Genomic DNA, 19850 nt, shown 5'->3' with positions numbered 1-19850 from the left:
CCACTTTTAATGTCATAATTAACCGGTCTGATCCCTAATTATTAAATCAGGAATGTGAAATATGGCTTCACTTGGACTATGCACATAAAAAAGGACTTTAGATATTGTAAGAGTAAGGGACTATAAATCTTTGGTGCAGAAAAATCGTAAAGCAGGAAGCAACAGTCGCCTAGGTCATTACAGGCTAACAGGGGCTGGTTTCTGTGGACCCCCTGACAATACAAGGGTAGCACACAGCCCCATCAAAATCTTCATTTATTATTTATTTATTTATAATTCTTACCTGAAATACATAAATAATGAGTAATCAAATCAACAACCTATGCTATTCCTGACCCTGTAGACCACTGACCAATGCAACTGCAACAATTTTCCACTAACTCTTACTTTCTTTGCATAATCTATTTAAATCCCTGACCCCTCAAATGCCATTTTGGGGGAACTTATTCTAAATAACTAAGTTTGTGTTATTTTTCTGAGGTGTTATCTTTGCTTTAGCACAAATAAACCCTGGTCTCACACCCAGCATGTCTCGCTTGCCTCTTAGGTTGGCAAATTGATAGAGTTTGAAAAAGTGTCCCCTTAAGGCTCATGTGTTGAGGGCTTGGTCTTTATCCCCACCTATTGCATATGGTAAACTTTTAGGAGATAAAGCCTAGTAGGAAGAAGGTAGGTCATTGCAGGAATCCCTGGAAGGGGATATATTGGGTGCCCAGCCCTCCCCCTTCTCTCTGTCCTCCAGTTCCATGACGGGAAACAATCTCCACCGCAGGCTATCACCATGATCTACTGTACCACCAAGACTCAAAAGTATGAGTGTTAGGCCATCATGGCCAGAACTCCCTGACCCAGATGTCATTTTCTTTTATCAAGTTGGTGTTTTGTAACACAAAGCTGACTGACATGCACAAAAATATTAAGTGTCAGTGTTTATTCATTCCACTCTTCATTATGGTCCCAATATGATTCTTATCATTGAAGTCAGCCATAATTAAGGTAGATAAGATTGTTGTCCACATAAAACTTATATCCAATGAAAGAGAAATACAATATGCAGTATACAGTAAGCAAATGATGGGTAGTCCTTAAGAAAGATGGAGTGATGCCATATGACATGAACTGGGTAGAGAGGGGAAGTCTACACTGCAATGTGTGATCAGAGAAGATCATTGGGAAGATATGACATCACTCAAGGATGTCACTTTCAGCTTCAATAAAGCAGCTTAATTAAGATTAATCACCCTGCTAATAACAAAATGTGGAAACAAGTTGGCATCAGAAAGCTCAAGGAAATGAGAATTTCAGAAGCAAAAAAAAAAGGAAGAAGAGAAACAGGTTGAGATGAACTAATGAAGTTGAGATAGTATGATGTTGAGCAAAGACAGAAAACAGAGAGTAGAATACTGACCACCTCCACCCGTCACAGGAAACTGCCATTTGATTTACATTAGTTTCCTCACCAGCAAATCTTGATGGACAACAAGGAATTTTTTTTTCAATAAAAGGTGCTTGATTTATTGAAATTCTACATGAGGGAAAAATTAATCTTGATCACACCATTCATGTCAGCCTCAAATGGATCACACTTTATAAATGTAAATAGTTAACAATAAAACTTTTAATTTAAAAATTAGAGAAATAGCCAGACATGGTGTGCACATCTTTAATCTCAGCATTCCGGAGGCAGAGGCCAGCCTTGTCTACAGAGAGTCCCAGGACAGCAAGGGCTACACAAAGAAACCCTGTCTTGAAAAACCAAGCAAACAAAAAAACAAATAAATAATTAAGAAGAATATGATTATGACTTCAAAGTAGGCAATGATTTCTTCAACAAGACTACAAAGAACTAATGATATAGGCAAAGATAGGTTGTGAATTCTTAAAAAAAAAAAAACTTGGCAAACAGTGAAAATTAAAACTATTGATTGAGGAAAAAATATCTTCAAAACATATTTTGAATGAAGAATATTGTAGATGTAACCAACCGTCTTATTAAATAAGAAACACAGAAACAATGTAAAAGAGAAAGCCGAGAAGTCAGAGCTCAGAGCTAAAATCTCACCCTTCCTCCTGCTGTCCCAGCTTCGCGAAAAGAGCCCTACTTCCTGTTGGTTCGTTTTTTTATAGTATGTTGTTCTGCCTTCTCATTGGTTGTAAACCCAAACACATGACTGCCTCGTCACTGTCTGAATGTACAGCCCCCTAGGTCTTAAAGGCATATGTCTCCAATGCTGACTGTATCCCTGAACACACAGAGATCTTATGGGATTAAAGGCGTGTGCCACCACCGCCACACTCTTGCTATGGCTCTAATAACTCTGACCCTGAACACACAGATATCTATGGGATTAAAGGCGTGTGCCACCACCTCCACACTCTTGCTATGGCTCTAATAGCTCTGACCCCCAGACAACTTTATTTATTAACATACAATCAAAATAATATTTCAGTACAATTAGATTACCACCACAGAATATATCACCAACTCCTAAATAAATAAGAAAGAAAAAGACAGAATCTGTTAAATATTGGAACAGTTCTCAAAAGGAAAGTGACAAAAGCAGATATCTGAATGCCCAATAAAGGTATTAAAGGTGGTCATCTTCATCAATCATAAGAGAATGAAAATTGAAATCACTAAGATATGTTCATCAACCATTAGAAAATTAAAAGAATGCAAACTCAATCTGGAAGGCTTGAAAGCCTGTCTAGGCAGGTACAGGATGTCTCACTGAGTCTTCAGCTGTCACTTGCTGTCCTTACAATGTAAAAATAACACAGCAGGAAAGCCACAGGGGTCTACCCATTTCAGAGTTAGGAAAAAGCAGTTTTATAAGAAGACAAAAAACAAAAACAAAACAACTGGAGTCCCCTACTTGTCACACATAACATCACGACATAACATGAAACTTCATACCTCTCCACATTGTGGATTTGGAAAGCGCTAGTAGAAAACGGCATTTCTGTGGTTGATATCCAGGCTGATCCATTGTGTGTGATGTTACAGCCATGGGTTTCAAGGGATAACGGTAAGGTTCTCTCGGGAAGCGGAGGATAAAGCTGAGCTCCAATTCCTACCCATAAAGAAATGGCAAATCCAGCCAACAGACCAGTGAGAGCTCCCTGAAAAACAAGAGTGCTTTTCAAAGAAAAATAATGTCATTCTCTTTGAGGTCAATTTAACATGAGAATGCCAGTTTCACAATGGTCAAAGCCCCCTATCTGACTCTCCTCCCTCCCAGTATATCTGCCTCTTACAAAGGTTGTCATAGATCTCTGGTCTCTCTGCCCAGAGTCGTAGAGACTCACTAACCTCATTCCCTCTTTACCTAACCAATTTTTATGATATAAATGTCTCACATCACTTATGTATATTCTAGATCTTCAGCTATAGAAGAAATGGACTTCCTGTTGGTTTTCAGAGAAGTCATTTGGATTCCATTTATTCCAAACACAATTTTGTATTTCCAGACACAGACATGTTTAGATATACTAGCAGAGATATCCCCTCTTTCTGAAAAATATTCCAATTCTATTCATCCCTCAGGGCTAGAATGACGAGCAGGAGCCCTGGCTTGAAGTACCAAAAGAACCAACTTTGTGGTCACAGTGGCAAAGATCAACTTCTCTTTGCTGTGCTCCGACTACATGCAGTCTTTAAATCTAAGCCTGTTGACCTCCTTCTTTACAGCCTAGACATTTGATTTTAAGAAGGGCAAGAATTTAAATGCGTAAGAGATGCTGGTCTACTTACACTATGAGTATTTAAATTGCACTGCATGGTTCTGACAGTTTCCATTTGGCTTCCTATATACAAGACCTCAATGCAGAGCTCTTCCCCGTATACTTTCTCAAAGTCAAAATGAGTAATTTCAGTCACCAAGACAAGTAACTAACGACAGGTCTCAAAGCAACCATGTCTTTACAGCTGAGAAGAAAGATAGCGTTGGAAAAGTAACCTTTAGATTTGTCCATTAGTTCTACTTACAATTGGATTGGCAAAGGGGACTAAGATGCCCAAAGAAAACAGGCCCAGAAGTGGTCCACCAACCATGCCAAATATGCTGAGTGCTGCCTACAAAAATAACACAAAATCACAATCAGTAATTTCAAACCCAAGCATAAATATTTCAGGCAATTTCATCAGGGTAGGTATTAAAGTATTCAGTCTCCTCCAGAAAAAAAAAAAAATCCTAATTTTATTCATAGTAGTCTTATCCTTGGCAAAGATCATTAACACCTGGAAACCTCTGTTTCTCTGTCTTCAGCATTTTCTGTTCTTTGGGGTTTTTGTCTGTTTGTTTGTTTGTCTGTTTGTTTGTTTTGAGACAGTGCCATCTCACCTTCTAGCCCTGGCTGTTCTAGAACTTACTATATAGACAAGGCTGGCCTTGAACTCACAGGGATCCTCCTGCTTCTACCTCCCAAGTGCTGAGATTAAAAGTATGCACCACCATAATTGGCTTGTCTGTCCCTTCAGGTACCCTCAAATAGGCAACAAAGAGCTGGAGTAGTTAAGAGTGCCTACCTTTCTTGTAGAAGACCTGAATTCAGTTCCCAGCACCTATATCAGGTAGCTCACAACTGCCTACAACTCCAGCTCAAAGGGATCAGATGCCCTTTTGTAGCCTCCATAGGCACCTACACTCGCATCTACATATTCACCCAGACACACACATATACACAACTAAAAAATATTTTTAAAGACTACCAAAGGGGCTGGGAAGACAGCTCAGTCTATAAAATGCTTCACAAGCACCTGAGTTTAATGCACAAGTAAAACCTAGATGTGGCAGTACATGCCTTTAATCCCAGTGTTGAGGAGATAGAGACAGGAGGGTTGATGGGGCTTGCTGATCAGCCAGCCTAGCTGAATTAGTAAATTCCAGGTTCAGTGAGAAATCCTGTCTCAAAAAATAAGGTGGGGAGCAATTGAGGAAGATATCCAACACCAGCTTCTAGTTTATACACATACATGCATGAGAACCCCTCCCTAACACATGTACACACACACACACACACACACACACACACACACACACACACACACACACCAAAAAAAGGCATCACAATGTAAAGAAGACGACGAGTCATGAAACCATTGGAGCATCTCTGTGAGTGCATAAATCAAGACAACCCTTCTCAGCTTTGTCCTGATAAATCACCATACTCTCCTATGCTTTGGTGATCTCAAAATATTCCTCTGCACAAGACTGAATAAGAACTGCAAAATGGCCAGAGATAAGGATAGGATTCATGAGCATCCCTGATCTGATCTGATAAGGATGTAATTAGATTGAAAATTGGATTTAAAATAATTGATCCAATGTAGAGAAAGATTTAAAATCTATTTGGATAATTGAAACTTTTCTTTGATCATGGAGATACTAAAGCCATGAGACTGAAAAGGATTTGCAATATGAAAAATGGAAATGCAAACAATGCTCCAAGATGTATGCTCTTCATAACCTAGTAATTTCAATAACATAACGTCTAATTTTGAAGACTGGGCAGAATAAAATCTAGTAGTTGGCCGATGGGTACTAAGTTATAATTTTATAAGGGAAATACACTCAGATGGGCTAGTGTGATGATGGAGAGTGATAATGGATTACATGTCTCAAAAAAGTCTTTGAGAAATAATATTGAATGTTTTCATCACTACAAAATAATAAACATTTGAGGAGATAGATAGATAGATAGATGATAGATACATAGATAGATAGATAGATAGATAGATAGATAGATAGATAGATAGATAGATAGATAGATAGATGATAGATAGATAGATGATAGATATTGTTTTTGTTTTTTGAGACAGGCTTTCTCTGTGTAGTTTTGGTGGCTGTCCTGGATCTCCCTTTGTAGACCAGGCTGACCTTGAACTCACAGAGATCTGCCTGGCTCTGCCTCCCTGAAATAGATATATTTAATCACATTTGAATGTAGTAAAATACACACATGTACTAAAGCATGATATTGTGCACCATATATATGCAGTTTCATTTGCCAATTAAAATGTAAAAAGAACCATTAAAGAGTGGGAACACGGTGACTTGTCCACCGAGAGACCAAACACAACGGAAAGAATGAATCAGAGAGTATACCAAGGAAATGTTAGAAGATGCATACTGAACTGTTGATTCAAATGAATTCTTCCAAAAGTCTATACTGTGAAGTGGAGAATGTGTGGACACTGTGAAAAAGAACTGGTGTGTGAGAAGGATGTGGGCTAAGGGATATGATAGGGGGTCTGTTCTCAGCAGAGTCATAGGATGTGAGCTAGACTTCACTGTTAAGTGTGAAGATAACACATGGCCATGAAGCCATTTACAACAACGTGATCTGGGAGCAGGCTTACGGAAATAAGGAAGATGCCTCAGAAAACATTCTATTAGAAAGAAGGACCTTGGCTAGGCACGGTGGCACACACCTTTAATCCCAGCACTCGGGAGGCAGAGGCAGGCAGATCTCAGTGAGTGCAAGGCCAATCTTTTCTACAAAGGGTGTTCCAGGACAACTAGGGCTACACAGAGAAACCCTGTCTTGAAAAATAAAAACAAAATGCTTAAAAACAAGAAAGAGAGAGAGAGAGAGAGAGAGAGAGAGAGAGAGAGAGAGAGAGAGAAAGGAAGGAAGGAAGGAAGGAAGGAAGGAAGGAAGGAAGGAAGGAAGAAAGAAAGAAAGAAAGAAAGAAAGAAAGAAAGAAAGAAAGAAAGAAAGAAAGAAAGAAAGAAAGAAAGAAAGAAAGAAAGAAAGAAAGAAAAGCAAAAACAAAACAGAAAAGAACACCTTAGTGATGCAGCAAGGAGTTAGGGGTTAGGCTTGAAGTTAGGATGGCTTTGCTAGAAGATTTCTCCATATAGTCCAGAGGTGATGAAGAAAGAGAAGCCAGTCACAATAGGAGCCACCAGCCACAGTGCAGATGATGTGGAGAGCACGTTCACACCCTCACACCAGCAAAGGTCAATGAGGGACTGAGACTGGACACTGATACCTGCACCAAGGCTCCCCGCACTGGGCAGTAACATAGGAGATCTTGTAGACAGTAGCTGTTACCAAGGCACGGAAGTAAGGCAGCTACCTCTACTATGGTACCAGCAGAAGTCACATCGCATGTTTGGGGATGTCGGGTGTCGAAACTAACCAGCGCCCTCAAAAGCAAAGCAAAAATCTTCTCTCCCAGTTCATTGTGCAAAAAAGACACACTTTATACTTCGCACATTCTGGCTGCCCTCTTAGAAGACAGAGAACAGATGGATGTCAGTTGATCATAAGAATCTCTATCAAGGGACCATCCTCAAACTTTGGACAATCCTTCTGTTTTTTTAGTATTCAGTCCAGGCTATTTGCTAATTTTTTTTTTCATAAAGAAAGTTTGTTAGATAAAAGTAAATTTGGTTATGGTTTCTAAAAGTTATATCTGCTGAGATGACCTGGTTCCTGGAAACCCCTGGGAGAAGGCTGGAATTCCCAGGATTGGGTTATATTATAGTACTAAATGGCCCACAGTCACTTGGATGGGCCTATGGCTATCATTTATCTTGTAGCCATGATAAGGTTCATGTTTGACCTCTTGACTCTGAAGAGGATCAGTAGTTAACAAGTTATCTGAACTTGGAAGTCTGTCAAATCTCAAACAGATTTCTGTTGATGGATAAAGAGCAGTCTTTGGCATTCTCAGAACAATCTGGTGGGAACGTAACTAAGTGGGCGTCAACGGGCCTGTCAACAGTCAAAGATCTGAGACAAGCTTATGAGCCCCTAAGCCTTCCTGCTGGGAACCAGTTACTGATGGGTTTAGGAGGAGAGGCAGTCATGGTCTTCAACTGTGGAACCCACAGCTGTCTTCACTGAGGAGCCCACCTGGCCTCAGCACTTAATTCCAAACCCTTGGTCACACACATGATTCCAGTTCAACTTATTCTCAAAAATATTACAGCAACAACCAAAAAAAAAAAAAAAGACAACCCAAAATAACAAAAAGTCATGAATGTGAGAGAGGAGACTTGTAAGGAGGAGGGAATAGTCACAGGGATTCAAGGTTACAATAATTAGAATATACATTATTTGTGAACGAAATTGTCAAAGAACAAACTGGATAAAAGTTTTTCTGTTGAAAAAAATTTTAAAGAAAAAAAATACTTCATTTAAAAAATGGACCAGAAAATAATTTTTACTCTGTTTATTCTTCACTAACAAATTGAAATCTTTCTTTAAAACTGAAAATAAATTAAATGAATGGCAAAATTCTCTTGCTCGCTTACTTATGCTATCCAATTTTCAGTCTTCATATGTGAGGACTTGGTGTGGTCTTAGTAACTAACTTTCCTGGGGACAACCTCTCACTTTCTGTTTTATTTACAGCAAAGATGAATGGTAGCTGTGCCTTGAGCTGTTTATCCTGGTAGTGCTGTAAGTGATTGCAAGGAGGCACCAGCCAGGGTCATGAGCCAGATACAATCGGGGACAGATGACCAACTGACTAGAAGAGTCTCCATCCAGACACCAGCCTCGGAACTTGGGGTGGTTTCCCCCTTTTTCTATACCTACATTCAGCTGGGTCAGCTCCCAGCCATTTCTCCCATAAAGGGAGTTGAAGATATCCTGGCAAGGGCAAACTTCATTCTGAGGTTTAGAAGACTTTCCATGTGTGCTGAAATGGCCTTGTCTCCTGGAGGTCCTGAGGGCCATGATTAGAAATCCCTAGGATAAGGCTGCGTTACAGTGCAACTGACACACAGGCTCAACCTTGCAAGGCACCTGAGTGAGTCTACAGCTGTGACTAACCTTATTGTTGCTATATGTCTCATAGCAGTCTACATATCTACACCCAACACGACTCAGGTGTTCACTGGACTTTAAACTCAGAGCAGTGGCAAAGCCACTGGCCCTTCTGACACTGTGTCAGGGGAAGCTGCTGAAGTAGAAAGTGTGACATCCAAAATTTCACCTCATAATGAAAAAGGTCAGGTTCCAGTCAAAATTCACTCTTGACAGCCAGAGCCAAGAAGACTTAAAAGGTTTCTTACTAATGGATCTATGGTGATATTTTATTTGTGCTGAAATGTGATTTTATTTGTATGTTAATAAATAAAAGTGCCTGGGGGTCAGAGCTAATAGCAAGCCATCTAGCAGAAGTCTAGCAGTGGTAGCACATGCCCTTAATCCCGATAACATGACAGGCAGATCTCTGTGTGTTCAAGGACACTACCAGCATGGAGACACACACCTTTAATCTCAGTATCAACCATAGAGACCTGGAGGTATGTATAGACAGGCAGTGACAAGGAGGTCATGTGGTTGGGTTTACAACCAATGAGAAGGCAGAACAGAAAGTCAATAAAAAGACAGACGCACAGGAAGTAGGTCTCTTTCTCGGGAGAAAGACGGCAGCGGCAGCAAGGGGTAAGAAGGCAGTCTTGGTCTCAGCTCTTGGCTGCTGCTCTGACCTCTGGGGCTTTTAACGATACATTTGGCTCTGTGTTTCTTATCTAATAAAACTGTTCAGAATTACATCTACATAGATCTCATTTACATAACATTCTTCCATGTGCATGTGTGTGTGCAGGTGCACACATGCATGTGAGGGTGCTTATGGAGGCCAGAAGTCAACATCGAATGTCTTTTCAGTTGGTCTTCCCTGTGTTTTTGAGACAGGGTCTCTCACTGAATCTGGAGCTCACCAATCCAGCTAGATTAGGTGGCTGGCAAGTCTCCAGGATCTGCCTCCCCATGCCTGGGTGACAGGCACATCTAGCTTTTCTATGTGGGTGCTAGGGACCTAAACTCAAGTCCTCAAATTTTCACAGCAAGCACATTGCCTACGGAACCACTTCCCCGACACCTTTATATAACAGTACTTTTAAAAAGTTATTACATTTTTATTTCGTGTGTGTGTGTGTGTGTGTGTGTGTGTGAGAGAGAGAGAGAGAGAGAGAGAGAGAGAGAGAGAGAGAGAGAGAGAGAGAGAGAGAGAGAGAGAGACTGGGGAAATCTGAGGAAAGCTTCCAGGAGGTAGTTCTCTCCTCCCACCATTTGGGGGAACAAACCCAGTCACCAGGCTTAGCAACCTGAGACATCACATTGATTCTCTTTATGTAACATTCTTAACACACACACACAAAAAAAAATGACAAGAATGGAGAATAGATTTGAGGTTTTCAGAGGCCGGGGATGGGTGTGGGGAGTGAGGACTGAGAGAGGTAGGCAAGGCTGTGAAAGGTAGCAAGAGGAGCGAGTATTGGTGGGGATCAAATCATTCTGCATCCTCACTGTTTCATCACCAATATCCTGTCTGTAACAGCATCCTGTCAAGATGCTGCCACTGCCGGGTGTTTCTGTAAGGCATTGCTATGGAGATATAGATATAGATACCTCTGCATTGGTTTAATTTCATATAAATCTACAATTATCTGAAACTATATTTTTCAAATATTAAAAACAAGGGTCCAGAACGATGGCTCAGCAGTTGATTGTTGCTTACTACCTTACAGAGGACCCAGTTTCAGTAGCCAACACCCCCATGAAACAGCCAAAAAAACTGGGTCTAACTTCTGGGGCCCTTTGGCCTCTGTGGGCTCCTGCCCACACATGGTACACATACAGACAAGCAGGCACACACACACACATACATACGTAAAAGAAGAAAGATATATATTTTTTAAATGTAAAAATAATTCAGTCATCTTTGTGCCCAGTGTAGATAAATATATAAAGTGTGAAGGTGGCATCATGAACATTTACTCTAATAATTTAACAATTATGACACCAGTCTTCAGACTCAGCTCTTACCTGTAACAAGGCTCCCATCAGTGATGCCAGAGCAGCCATTCCGATACACAGTGCTCCATACAGCACACCTACATGACAGCATAAAAGACAGTGTGCCAGTGTAGACCCAGAGGATTACAGTCCTCCATAAAATGAGTGCCACACCTTTGAGCCAAAGTGAATAATACCATTGAGGTGAGAACAGCCCATGCATTAAAGTCAGCAAGACAAGGCAAAGAGGCATTTTTCTAGAAGACCAACAGGGTGCAAAGAAGACAAACAAAGCCCTTACCCTGCGCCTGGGGATTAGTCACAACAGTACATTATATAAGAAAAGAATCCCTGGAATTAACTACAGGGGTTTTAAAACTTAGCACCATTCGTTTAATCTCCCACAAACATTTGTCTATAAAGGGAGGTGCAGGACTCGGCTCAGGACAATGTGGAGGAGGAAAAGGAGAGTAAACACCAGAATCGGAGCCTTCTGACTCTCAGTGTTCCTTTGTCCTGGGAACTGGTAACCCACACCAACTGTGGTTTGGGTGCCTTAGCCCTCTCAATCTCCAGCAGCAATACCCACGCCTTCCCAGTTAATCTGGCACAGAAAGGTCACTTTAATCCATATCATATTCCACCTTCCCTTCTACAAACTGCTTTACAGAAGTTCTCAACACACCCCTGGCTGGTAAATGGCAGGGTTCTTTCTTTTCATGTTCATTTCCTTTGATAATTTCATCATCATCATCATCATCATCATCATCATCGTTCTCTCATCATTATTCTCTCGTACATTACATCCCAATCCTAGTTTCCCCTTCCTCTACTCTTCCCAGTCCCCATCTTCCCTCTCCCCCAGATCTACTCCTCCTCCTTTCCCCTCAGAAAATGTACTGCTCTTAAAATTAAGAAAAACTACTTCCTAAAGCATTAAAAAAAAAACCCATTTGGAAAAAAAATTAACAGCAATCGACCAATATAGTTTTCTATGTTCAATATTAAAAAAATAACAACAAGAAGAACAGATGAGCTATTTCTTATCATAAAGTTAGCACATTCCCTCTGCTGTGGGTACCGCCTTCTTTGTCCCAGCACTCATACTTTTGTTAAGAATGTTATGTAAATTATTCGATCCCAGCTGAAAGAAAAGAAACATCTTTTTTTTTTTCAAAGTGCTCTTGTTGTAATAATGTCTATAGGGCTCAATCTAAATATAAATATCAATTTCAGTGATTTAGCTTAATTCTTTCCCATTTGATAAGCTGTGAATGATCACCATTATGGGTTTGGGTGCCCATAATTAATGCAAAGTCAAGTAGACTGTCACGTTGTCTGTGATGCCCTTGATTGCATTACCTCAGTGTAATAATAGCATAGAACCCTTCAAAGTGAATGAAAGTCAGGCCACCTGTAATCTCAGCACTCAGGAGGATGAGGCAGAAGGATCATGAGTTCCAAACCAGACCAAGCTGCATAGAAAAACCCTGCTTCAAACTTGAGTGAGAGGGAGAATGAGAGTCTTATCACTAATAGTAGTTATCATCGAGGAGAACCAAAGAGGATGCTGGGGCATTGTCCTTCGAGACTCTCTGACTATTAGATAGTTTTTTTTTTTTCTTTTTGAGACTAACCCCAGCTACCCATGAACTCATGATCCTTCTGCCTCAGCCTCCTGAGGGTCAGGGTTACAAATGTGCACCACCACCGCCATCTTAAATGTTTGAATTCGTGCCCAAGTCTTCTTGGTAGATACGATCATCCCTATACCATGATCCTGGACATGTATTCATACTATGAGGTACTTAGGCTTCTTCAGAGGACAATTTCTAGTGTCTCCAAAGCAAAGCTAAAGTGTCTCTCAAATGGAATCATGAGAAAGGAAACATGGAAACGCACTCATTCCTTGGGAAATCCAAGACAGAGACTTCTCTGACAGTGACTTGAAGTGAGGTTTGATGAGATCTTCCACGGTCACCGCAGCTAAGGCATTGATGCTGGAGGACACTGTGCTACAAGAGAAAAAAAAATTGATTTATGATATGTTAATTTGAATGGTACTTTTAGTGAGAATGAGGAAGAAGAAAGCAAATTGACACTTCTACAATAGAAGCAGATGGCGAGGGAGAGATGGCTCTGTGTTTAAGAGTACTAACTGCTTTTTCACAGGACCTGGGTTTGATCCCCAGCACCTGCAGTAGCTAAGTCACAGCCATTTGTAACTCAAGTCTCAGGGGATCGGATGCCTTCTTCTGAACTCGAGGGCACTGCATGCATGTGATGTGCAGACATACATGCATGTAGGCAAAACACCCATGCACACAAAATAATAAAATAATTTAAAGAGAACCGTGTTCTTTTATTTTTAATGATCATAGCACCTTCTTCCAGGAAGCTATTATCTTTCATGAATGAGTCAGGCAGCATAGAGAGATTGGACAGTAAGAGAGAAAGTAAGAGACAAAAGATATTTCCCAGCTTGTCTTCTGTATCTATAAAATGAATTTTCACATATTACTCAGATTATCACATAACAACTTTAAGATATAGTTTCTTTGTGCATGCAAATATTTAGATGTACAGTATTCAGCACACATAATTAAGAGATTTGAGTCTGGTTTTGCAGGTTACAATGATTTAGCCTCACACATGTTCTAAACCAAGACAGAAGCCACTAATGTTTAATACTCAGCAAATATTAAAGTCACCATCAAGTGATCATCATCACCATGACCATATTGAGTATGCCATGCTGTGGTAGGAAGCAGAGACCTAGTCAAGAGTAGAGCCAGATGACGGCAGAATGGTCCCATAGGCAGCCAACCAACAGAAGGGTGCATGGAGCAGTTTGCCTATTTTAGGCCATTTGTGACCATGTCCAGAATTCATCTTTACCTCTCAAAATAACCAATAAGAAAAGAGAGATACTCTGATGGTTATTCTTAATTGTCAACTTGATTAGATAGGAAAATGCCTAGGGGATTAGTGAAACACATCTCTGAATTTATCTTGATGATTTTCCAGGTCAAAATGAACAGATTAATACCTTGATGAGGTGCACCATGATAGCATTATTGAGGAGGGTAAATAGGTAGTGGGTAGAGCCTGCTTGGATGAAATGGGTCACCTCCAGTATACCACTGGGGACTCTATCTTGCTCTGGCCTCTTCCATGAAAAAGGTCTTCCAATGCCTGCTCCCACCACCAGAATGATTTGTCAAAATACCTAGGGCCAGGTGAGTATGGGTTGAACCCTCTGAAATTAGGATCTAAAATATGTAATTCCTTCCTGCAAGTTGTTTTCTTGCAGGTCACAATGTGTCGGTCACAATGACAGTGAAATGTACATAAGTCCTTACAGGGATGACACCTTCATAGAATCAGTTTTCTACCTTAACGTCCCACTGTAAGCACAGGCCACAAAAAGTCCAGGAACTCCCGGGTAATTTCGCAAAATGTCCAGGACCAAGTAAGGCATAAGCTGAAAAATTCCAAAATTTACACCCAAGTGTTAGTTGCTATTAAACAAAATTAATACCCAGTCAATTTCATATTCTTCCAAAAAGAATAACAGATAGCCTACGTAACCCCAAATGTGTAAAATGAAATCAAAATATATTGTTCAAATTCTGAAAGAATAAATTTAAAAAATAATCTAAAATAATCTTCTCATTTCCTAATCCCAGTTACATGGAGAGTGGGGAGGCGTTACGTTTGCACCAGTGTGAGTTTGCCTCTTCATTCTGAGGCCCCAGGCACTTGGTCAGCAAGCAGGTTTTGGAAAGTAGACTTTAGAAGAGCCCAGGCTCCCGGAGTCAGGACACGCTAAGCTTGAACTATGCAGCAAGTTTACAAGAAAGTGCAAGCTACAGAGCCTCCAGGAGCTCTAAGGGCAGAGCCTAGGTCTGAAGCATGGTCCCAGCTGCCCATGCTTACTCAGTTCTTCACTGTACCTTGGTTTCTTTTCTTTTCTTTCTTTCTTTCTTTTTTTGTTTACTGCCATGATAGTTACAGATTAGCATCATTTCTTTTTTTATTTTTATTGTTAAGAAATTTACTATTCATTTCACATACCAGCCACAGATCCCCGTCTTCTCCTGCCCTCCAGCCTTCCCCCCACCAGCCAACCCCCATTCCCACCTCCTCCAAGGCAAGGAGTACCTTGGTTTCTTAAAGGAAAAAAATGATACATGCTGCTTCCTAGTCTAACTGTGAAAAGTAAAAATTAGACTTTAAATAAAGCATATTTATTTATTTATTTGATAAAGCATATTCATTCATTATTTATTTATTTATCTATTTATGTCTGGCCTATTGAAAAGACTCAATAAGCTCTCACTGTAATTCTGTTTATTAGCAATGTGACCTTGTGCCAGTCAAAACCCTCTCTGAGTCTGGCCTAGTGGCACACTGCTTTTATTCCAGCACTTTGGGGGCAAAGGCAGGTGGATCTCTGTAATTTTGAGACCAGCCTGGTCTACAGAGTGAGTTCCAGGATAGCAAGAGCTACAAAGTAAGATCCCGTCTTGAAAACAAAACAAACAAACAAACAAACAACTCCTGAGATTCATTAAGCTACCTATGAAACTGGAATTACAGTGTTGTGGAACTGAAATTAAGCATGGTAAGACTCTAGACATGGAATCTCAGTGCACAGGATGCAAACTCTGTTCCCTTCTTAGTCTGTTTCTACATTTAAAATTGGAAGAGATGCTCAGTGGTTAAGAGATTGTTCTTGCAGAGGACCCGGATTCTGTTCCTAGCACCTACATGGCAGCTCACAGTCATCAGCAATTCGAGTTCCAAGGAATTTGTCTCCCTTTTCTGACTTCTGGGGGCACCGGGCAAGCATGTGGTACACAGACATACATATGGGTAAAAATACTCACACACATAAAATAAAATAGGTAAATGTAAAATTTTAAAGTAAATTAAAACTGGAAGATTGAAGTGAGTGCCCTAACAGTATCCACAAACTTCTTCTACGTTATGTGTTTTGTGTATAGTTTCTATTAAATATTAAGTTTACTTTTTTTACTTCCAACCCCGAGTTTTTCCATCCAAAATCTGGCTTGAAATTTCTCCAGGTGTTTGAACGATTTAGTTTCCGATACAGAAATCTTCACACATGCTCTGTCTACTACAATGTTTTTGCCACATGCTTTATAGAAGTGGAAGGTGTCTAGCTGTGCTGTGCCCACTTGCTGGGTCTCTTCAAGAACAAGAGCTTTCCTTCCTGGTACCACGAATGCTTTGCAGTGCCATCGTTACCCATGCGAGAAAGATGTGGTTCCAAACCTGGTCAACTTCCGACACTTTCTTAGATGTCCAGGGGTCACAGTCATGGTATCTGGAGTACAGGGCGAGCCCACAGAACACAGAGCAAGTGAGGATCACCCAGAGGCCCACAAGGTTGATGTAGAGAGACCTAAAGGAGAGGATAGGCAAATAACAGCTGTACTTTCTATCCCAAAGACTAAGAAAACTGTTACAAGAGCAAGAAATAACGTCATGATTATACTTAATAATTAATTAATTAATTAATTAATTAATTAATTAAATGTTTTGATTCTCAAAGATGATTTCTAGTCTATCTGACTGTCCTCTTTGCCGTCAACCAACAATGTATCTAGAAATCGTTCAGGTAGATGCTGTTTCTCAGTGAATGTGTCCTCCTACTTAAAATCCACAGGCATCCATGGCTTTATAGTAGTATCTCATTATAATACACTCAGTCCTCTTGCCATAAAATAAGGATTTTAAGAGGCACCAGAGCAGTAACTGGCTCATTTTCCTTTAAAAAAATAGTTTAATTATAAGCTGATAAACATGATTCAGCATCTACATATCAAATCACTAAAGTTCTTCCATAGTTCCTAAGACAACCCATTAAGGACAAGAAACACCCTTTGTTTTCCCAAAACAGGTTTCTCCTCCTAAACAACATTCTCTCTCACCCATTAGTTCACTCATCACATCCCATTAGTGACAGCAGAAATGAACATTTACATGTGAATGCCCAACACAGTATTCTTCCACACTTTTCATGTGGTCATAGTATTTCCTGTACTCATTTGCAAGTTTAAATCTGAAGTTCAGTGAAACTAAGTAATTTGTACAGTGCTGTCCAAGTAGCAAGTTAGAAGGTACTATAATCCAGGATTGAGGCTGATAATACAATGTATGCTACTACATCAACTCTTGAATAACCACTTTTTCATTGTTTTGAGGAACTTACACTTCTGTCCAGTGTCATTTCACTGTTTCCAGATTGCATATACTTTTCTAATATGATGCTAAATTTCCTCATGATAAAGTCATATATAAAGTTGTTTTATGGAGCTCTAGCAAATTTGGTAATCATTCTTCCATTGAGCTCTCCTTTATATTTTTTTTAACTTCCATGGGTTCTTGAGACATTTATTTCTTGATGAGGGCTCTTACTTAATAATCCATAGAAATATTTTCAAATGCTTGATTGAAAACATCTAGGACCACTCTGTGCTCAACTATAGAACCACACACCAGCCAACCTTGGTCCTTTGGTTCATCTATTTTTGGAGTTTCATGATACAAAAGACTTAAGATTGAACTAAAGTTGACTATGGAAGCATTTCCATAAGAGACATGACAGTTATTAATGATTCATATGCCATAGTTTGGCTTACAGTTTTGCATGGAGTCTGTTTTTACAGGAAATGTATCTCTGTACTTGGGACTGGTTGATACCATAGATGGTGGTCCAGGTGAAAGTCCCTCCGATGATAATTGTCCAGAATGTGTGTCTTTGCAGAGGGCTGGGATTAAAACTGGATGAAAAGAAAAGGAAAGTGAATACAAATTGTTTGCAAGAGAAAATACTCCTAGTATACTTTGAGACGCAAGCATATACACTCGCAGACTTACATAAAGATGTCCAAATTTATGTCAAAACATAAATATTTCTAATTTAAATTTAATTAAGTAAACAATTATATTTCCAGATATTAGGATATTATAGATGGAATTAGGAGAAAATACATGTTCTTATCACTTTGAGCATTTAGATATATTTTCTCCCATAATGTTAAGAACTAATTGGCCATGCTGTACTGAGGGGAGGGGATTCAAGTGTACCATGTAAATAGATGTCATACCAAAGTAAATGAAATTTAGCACACTGTGGGAACATAATTCTTCTAGCACATGTCTAGTCATAATTAAGCTTAAGAGGTCAGTATAGTCTATGAGTATATAGTTGGTAAAATTATCACGTCATTATCACTATGCTTTCTTAGAATTCCGTGTGCAAACGCTCACAGCTTAAAACCACTTCATGGCAGGCACACAAGCCCAAATACTATCTTGAGAGTTATCTCCACATTAACCAGAAAAAGAGTCAAAAAGAATCAGTGAGCTACTTGAAGGATCTAAGATAGGATAGAAAAACACAATTTGGAGATTTTAGTTCTTTTCATTTTTTCCAGGCAGGAAAGATAGTGTGCCAATTACATCTCAACACATTTCAGGATAATAGGGAACATTCTTGAAAAGTCTAGAACACAACGGGCCTTTTCATTGCCATTTAGTGGTTAGCAGTCTTCAAAGATACGGTCATTAAAGCACCTATTTTTTATTTTAAGGGATCTCTTATTGCTGTATGAAGACTATATATATATATGTATATATATATATATATCCTCTGCATATATATCCTCTGCATATAGGACAGTTATGCTGCAGAAAAGTGATTGACTTTGTATGCTATCTCAGCCTGGGCATCTTGGAAGAGACTGAGCATAATCAATATTTTCTACACAACCATTGGTCATTTCCAGCTCCTCTGATCCATTTCCCCTCTCCTGGTAAAATCAATGTGGCTTTGTTTTGGTGAAACTATGCTTTCTTCATTAACCAGTCTGAGTAAATATCAAATAAAAGTATCTTCCTGTTCTGCCCTAGCCATGGAAGGAACCATAGCCAAAGGTAGTCCAAATAGGAGCGCTCAAGATTCATATCTGAATCTTGAAGTAAAAGGAGAAACAAGTATTGAAAACAGTTGAAGGTGATTCCCTGGCACACATTCCTTCAAGTGAATAGGGTGGTGCTGTTTGGTTTCTGGAAAAAGCCTTTCTCAAAAGAAGAGGACTATTTTAAAAGACACAAAAGAGCCATCTTAAAAAAAAATCATCTAAGTGTTTTGTTTGTTTGCTTATTTGTGTGTTTCTTCCCACAGGTGATTGTAGATTTCCAATCTCAATTCAGGCAGGACTATTTAAACAGAAGAGAATATGGCCCCGGTCAAAACGACCCTCTTTCCACAGTGAACGCAGTGCATCAAGGTGACAATGTTGAACCAAGGGGAAGGTGTTTTCGTAATTCTCTAAAATTGTCTGAAATGCTTTGGATGCACTATTTAGGTTTTCTATTGTTTTAGACATGTTTATCCTATGTCAGGCTATCACTTGAAACATCAGTCATAACTTTTCTGGTCAGTTTTAATTTTTTTTTATTTTAAAAAATTATTTATTTATTTTAGTTTTTCAAAACAGGGTTTCTCTGTGTAGGCCTGGCTGTCCTAGAAGTCACTCTGTAGTGACTTCTAGGCCTCGAACCCACAGAGACCCACCTGCTTCTGTCTCCCAGTGCTGGGATTAAAGGTGTGCGCCACCACCACCTGGCTCTGACCAGTCTTTAGGAAATAACATAAAGAGATGCATACATGAAATGCTATTCAGCAATATGCTATTTTACTATGCTACATATGGATAGAATGATATCAAGATACCTTCTCAGTGTTCGTTAAAATAAAGCATTCTCCAAATGAAATCTGTCTTTCAGTGTTTGTCTCTTTGGGAGTCTTGCTTACCTTTCATCATTTTTTCCTACCCTACTTTCAACCTGTTTCAGACTCTAACCTCTGGAAGAAAATATGTTTTCTGCTCTAATGTCCTTCTATGCAGAAAGGATCATCATAATACTATACAACCCGGTGGCATCAGTTTGCTTTAACCCCTCAAAAACTGGCAAAAATTCCCCAGACATTTACTTGCCAACTTTAATTTTACAGACCTCCCCCCTTAGTAAATTATTTACTTTCCAGT

The 19850-nt window shown here is 39.6% G+C and overlaps 1 protein-coding gene across 1 annotated transcript in view; it reads right to left on the bottom strand.

Moving 5' to 3' along the window:
• The window catches only part of Slc5a8 (solute carrier family 5 member 8), a 51482-nt gene that overhangs the window by 5591 nt on the left and 26041 nt on the right, over positions 1-19850 (bottom strand). Inside the window, exons 6-12 of the mRNA XM_006979833.4 lie at positions 17436-17576; positions 16066-16195; positions 14160-14248; positions 12667-12779; positions 10795-10862; positions 3989-4075; positions 2918-3123 (exon numbers count right to left, since the gene is read on the bottom strand). Coding sequence (XP_006979895.1) covers positions 2918-3123; positions 3989-4075; positions 10795-10862; positions 12667-12779; positions 14160-14248; positions 16066-16195; positions 17436-17576 — 834 coding nt within the window. The remainder of the gene's footprint in view (positions 1-2917; positions 3124-3988; positions 4076-10794; positions 10863-12666; positions 12780-14159; positions 14249-16065; positions 16196-17435; positions 17577-19850) is intronic.

Source organism: Peromyscus maniculatus, chromosome 18, assembly GCF_049852395.1.
Source record: "Peromyscus maniculatus bairdii isolate BWxNUB_F1_BW_parent chromosome 18, HU_Pman_BW_mat_3.1, whole genome shotgun sequence".
In the NCBI taxonomy this organism is placed as follows: domain Eukaryota; kingdom Metazoa; phylum Chordata; class Mammalia; order Rodentia; family Cricetidae; genus Peromyscus; species Peromyscus maniculatus.
The sequence above is the reverse complement of the archived record's forward strand: the minus strand, read 5'-3'. Positions and strand labels throughout refer to the sequence as shown.